The sequence below is a fragment of the Marmota flaviventris genome, chromosome X (genome assembly GCF_047511675.1).
Source record: "Marmota flaviventris isolate mMarFla1 chromosome X, mMarFla1.hap1, whole genome shotgun sequence".
NCBI classification, from domain to species: Eukaryota; Metazoa; Chordata; class Mammalia; order Rodentia; family Sciuridae; genus Marmota; species Marmota flaviventris.
The window spans coordinates 84,516,464-84,520,316 of NC_092518.1; the positions used below are offsets into that span (position 1 = coordinate 84,516,464).

Below are 3,853 nucleotides of genomic sequence, written 5' to 3' on the forward strand. Positions count from 1 at the left end.
TAGTGTCTTCCATGTAAAAATACTGAAATATCTGCAAAATTCAGTTACAATATCTAACAACGGCTTTCATAAAAGTTCTGGAAGAAAACATGTCACTATAAAAGAAAAACATTTGAGTTAGTTGGGATGAGCATAAATGAACCTACCACAGTAGACAAGAGACTACCTGGGGTTATTTTTTGTTGTTGTTCGTGTTTTTTTGGCAGGCGGCGATCATGGATCCAGCTCCTGCTTCTTCTGCAGCTCCATTTCAGCTGCCTTTTGTACAGCTGCATCTACCAGCAAGTGGAAGCTGCTGAAATCCTCGTAGTCCTCTGGCCACACAGATTCAGAAGAAAAGGACTCACTAGTGGAAATCTTGACCTTTTTCTTTGGCTGGGCATTTAGGATTAGCTTCTGGCTTGGGACAAACTCCGGATCTGTAAGCCTCTCTTCTGACTCCTGGCCTACTGGCAGCAGGGACTCAGGCAAGCATTGTACCTTGTCTGGAAGTTTGGCCCCTGACTTGACCTGCACAAAATTATCAGTGCTCTGCTGTTGGGCTTCATCGACGGCCTTGTCTTTAAGGTGGTTAGGGTCGTTTACATCCTGTTGAAGCATTTCCGGGAGAACGCGTCTGCGGGCATTTATGAACCAGTTTGAAATTTGAAGAAATGATAAATTAGTTTGCTCTGACAGCATTCGTTTCTCTGCCTCTGAAGGATAGGCCTTAAACCGGTGCTCATAGAGCCAGTCGCGGAGAATCTTCACGGACTCTGATGGCAGGTACCCTTTCCGTTGCCTCTTGCTCTCTGTTGAGGTTAGAACCTTGTCTGTACTACTGTTAGGTTTCCATGTGATTGAGGTTTCTTGGACCTGGCCTTGGATTTCCGATGGGCTATCCTCGGCGGCCTCCATGTTCTTGAGGACTGTGTTCACAATCTCTGGAAAGTCTGGAAAGGCTAAGGTAGGATTAATGTAGGTCTGGCAGATCCATAAGAAAAGGCATGAACAGTTTTCTAAAGGGAAGTCTCACCCGTTGCTTCCCAGGGAGATGAACGGAGTTGCTAACGCACAATCTACAGGCTCTGTGACGTCACATCCCCTAAACGCATTACGTGCACTGCCCCTCCCCTCCATTTCCTGGTTCACTCTCGTGCCACTGTTCGGTTTTTTTCCATAGTTTCCAATGCGCATGTTTTCACCTGAGGAGTTGGGAGCTCTTTGGAGTTGTATTTCTCTCCTCCAATTTTTGTTCTCTGAAGAAATCTGTTTTTCTAGTTAAGTCCATTGTTTTCTTTCATTTTGATTTTACTTTCCATGTTCAAAGACAATCTTAAGAATAATTTTAACTACACTTTTGCACCCTACTATAGTGATTTTTCTTCTCTATGACCTTGAAATCTGTGACTTTGTCATGACATCATTGTGGCTTTTGGGTCATGATAGCCAACAGAAATTAAGTAACCAAGAGAAATTGTTTTTGTTGTTAGAAACGTGGAGCACTATAGGTTTTTAGAAATAACTAATTGCAGACATTACAGATTGAATTGATTTAAATTTAACCCCCACAGGGAATCTTCAGTGACTACATCCCCAGAGCTTTTTTTCCATTTTTTTTTTTCCTTTTGGTACTAGGGATTGAACCCAGGGGCGCTCAACCACTGAGCCACATCCACAGCTCCTTTTATTTTTTAGTTTGAGACAGGATCCCTAAGTTCCTGAGGCTGGCTTTGAATTTGTAAACCTCAGGCCTCATCTCCCTACTGCTGTGATTACATGTGTGCCACTGAGCCTAGATATCAAATTTTTGAGGCAGAATCTAAGTTAGTTGCCCAGACTGGCCTCAAACTTGCAATCTTCCTACTTCAGCCTACCACTTCAGCCTACCCAGTTGCTGAGATTATGTGCCTCTACCATTGCACCAAGACAAATATTTTCTTGATATTTCAAGTACATGGAACTCACCCCCCCATGTTAGATGAAGCTAATATGTAAATTGTGACTTGAAATAAGCCAAAATTAGTGGTGTGGTTACTGAGCTCTATTACATTTGAAAATAAAAGTTGTTAAGGAGGGCACATTTTTTTCCTTCAAATTTAAATTATCTAGATAATTATTACCAGCTATTGTACATATTGAAACAAATTGAAGAAACATGTAGGATCCAGCAATAAACTTCAGTATTGGAAGGACTGGTGGTATGTGTAATGTATATGAAACTTGAAATAAACCAACAAACAAGGATGAAATACAAGATAATTATTTCCCAACCAGACTTATAGATCTTATAGTTTCTTACTGACTTTGTTCAATTTAAGAAGCAAATGATCTCCTTTGAACTTAAAATTTGTCGTAGCATTAATGTTAAGGAAATGTTTTCCAATTTTTAAATAAATCTTGCATGACCTGGTGTTAAAATCTCATGAAGTAGGGCCAAAAAATGTGTCAGATTCACTTATAAAATCATAAATTATTACTCAATAAAATCTTGATTGGGGCTAGGGTTACAACTCAGTGGTAGAGCACTTGTAAGGCACTGGGTTTGATACTTAGCACCTCATAGAAATAAATATATAAATAAAATAAAGGTATAGTGTCAATCTACAACTAAAAAAGAATATTAAAGGTGACTCAAGAAAAATAAAACATGTGAACAAGTGGATTTCAATCCAAGAAAGCAAATATAAGATCAGAAAAAAAAAATATATATATATATATAGAGAGAGAGAGAATATACACACACAGTTTTCAGATTAATTGCTAAAAATGTTTTATCTTGATGGAAGTTAATGATACAAAATGAATTTCTTTTTTTTTTTAGAGAGAGAGGGAGAGAGAATTTTAATATTTATCTTTTAGTTTTTGGCAGACACAACATCTTTGTTTGCATGTGGTGCTGAGGATCGAACCTGGGCTGCACGCATGCCAGGCGAGCGTGCTACCGCTTGAGCCACATCCCTAGCCCAAAATGAATTTCTGATAAACATGTCATATGAAATCAAGCATAGAAAGATGTTTTCTCCACATAACAGTTTGCACAAAGACTTAAGCTCTCTCATACATAGCTTTGTACTTAATAGTAAAGAAAATGTTCTTTCAGTTTCATGAGCAAGGCAAACATGTTTCATTTCACTACTATAATATTACTTAGAAGTTTGAACCAATAGAATCAATAAAAAGTAAATGCATTATATATAAAAAGGAGACAATATTATTGGATGATGGCATGATTTGCCACATAGAAAATATTGAAAAATCAGTTCAGAAACTGCTAGAAATAATAACATTTAAGTGAGGTGGCCAGTTAACAAATAAAAGATGAAACAATAACATATACCATCAAACTTATTTAGAAAATACATTGTAAACATTATGTAGTACATAATCATAAGTAAGAATAAAGATAAGAAAACTTAGGTCTAAAAGTAGTTATTACTTTCTAGTCCTATTGAAAGACATATATAGACTTCTATTAAAGATGATAAAATGAAAGCTGGGTGTGGTAGCACATGCCTGTAATACAGAGAGGCTTGGGAGGCAGAGGCAGATGGATTGCAAGTTCAAGGCCAGACTCAGCAACATAGGGAGGCCCAGTCTCAAAATAAAAAGAGCTGGGAATATGGCTCAGTGTTTGAGCGCCCCTGGGTTTAATCCTTGGTACAAAAAAAAAAAGAGAGAGAGAGAGAGAGAGAGACAGAAATTAATAGATGTTAGCATTTATTTTCTTCTTGAATAGGAAAAGGAAATATCACTGTTTTAATTTAATTATCTTTATTTTTATATTTTTATTGTTGTTGTTATTATTATTTTGGTACCGGGATTGAACACAGGGGCACTTAACCACTGAGCCACTTCCCAAGCTCTTTTTTTA

The 3,853-nt window shown here is 37.6% G+C and overlaps 1 protein-coding gene across 1 annotated transcript; it reads right to left on the bottom strand.

The window, feature by feature from the left end:
* Positions 1 to 213: 213 nt before the first annotated feature.
* On the bottom strand, positions 214 to 897 carry Tgif2lx (TGFB induced factor homeobox 2 like X-linked). The gene has a single exon (XM_027934017.2). The coding sequence runs from the start codon at positions 895 to 897 to the stop codon at positions 214 to 216; it is 684 nt and encodes a 227-aa protein (XP_027789818.2).
* Between the last annotated feature and the right edge of the window lie 2,956 nt (positions 898 to 3,853).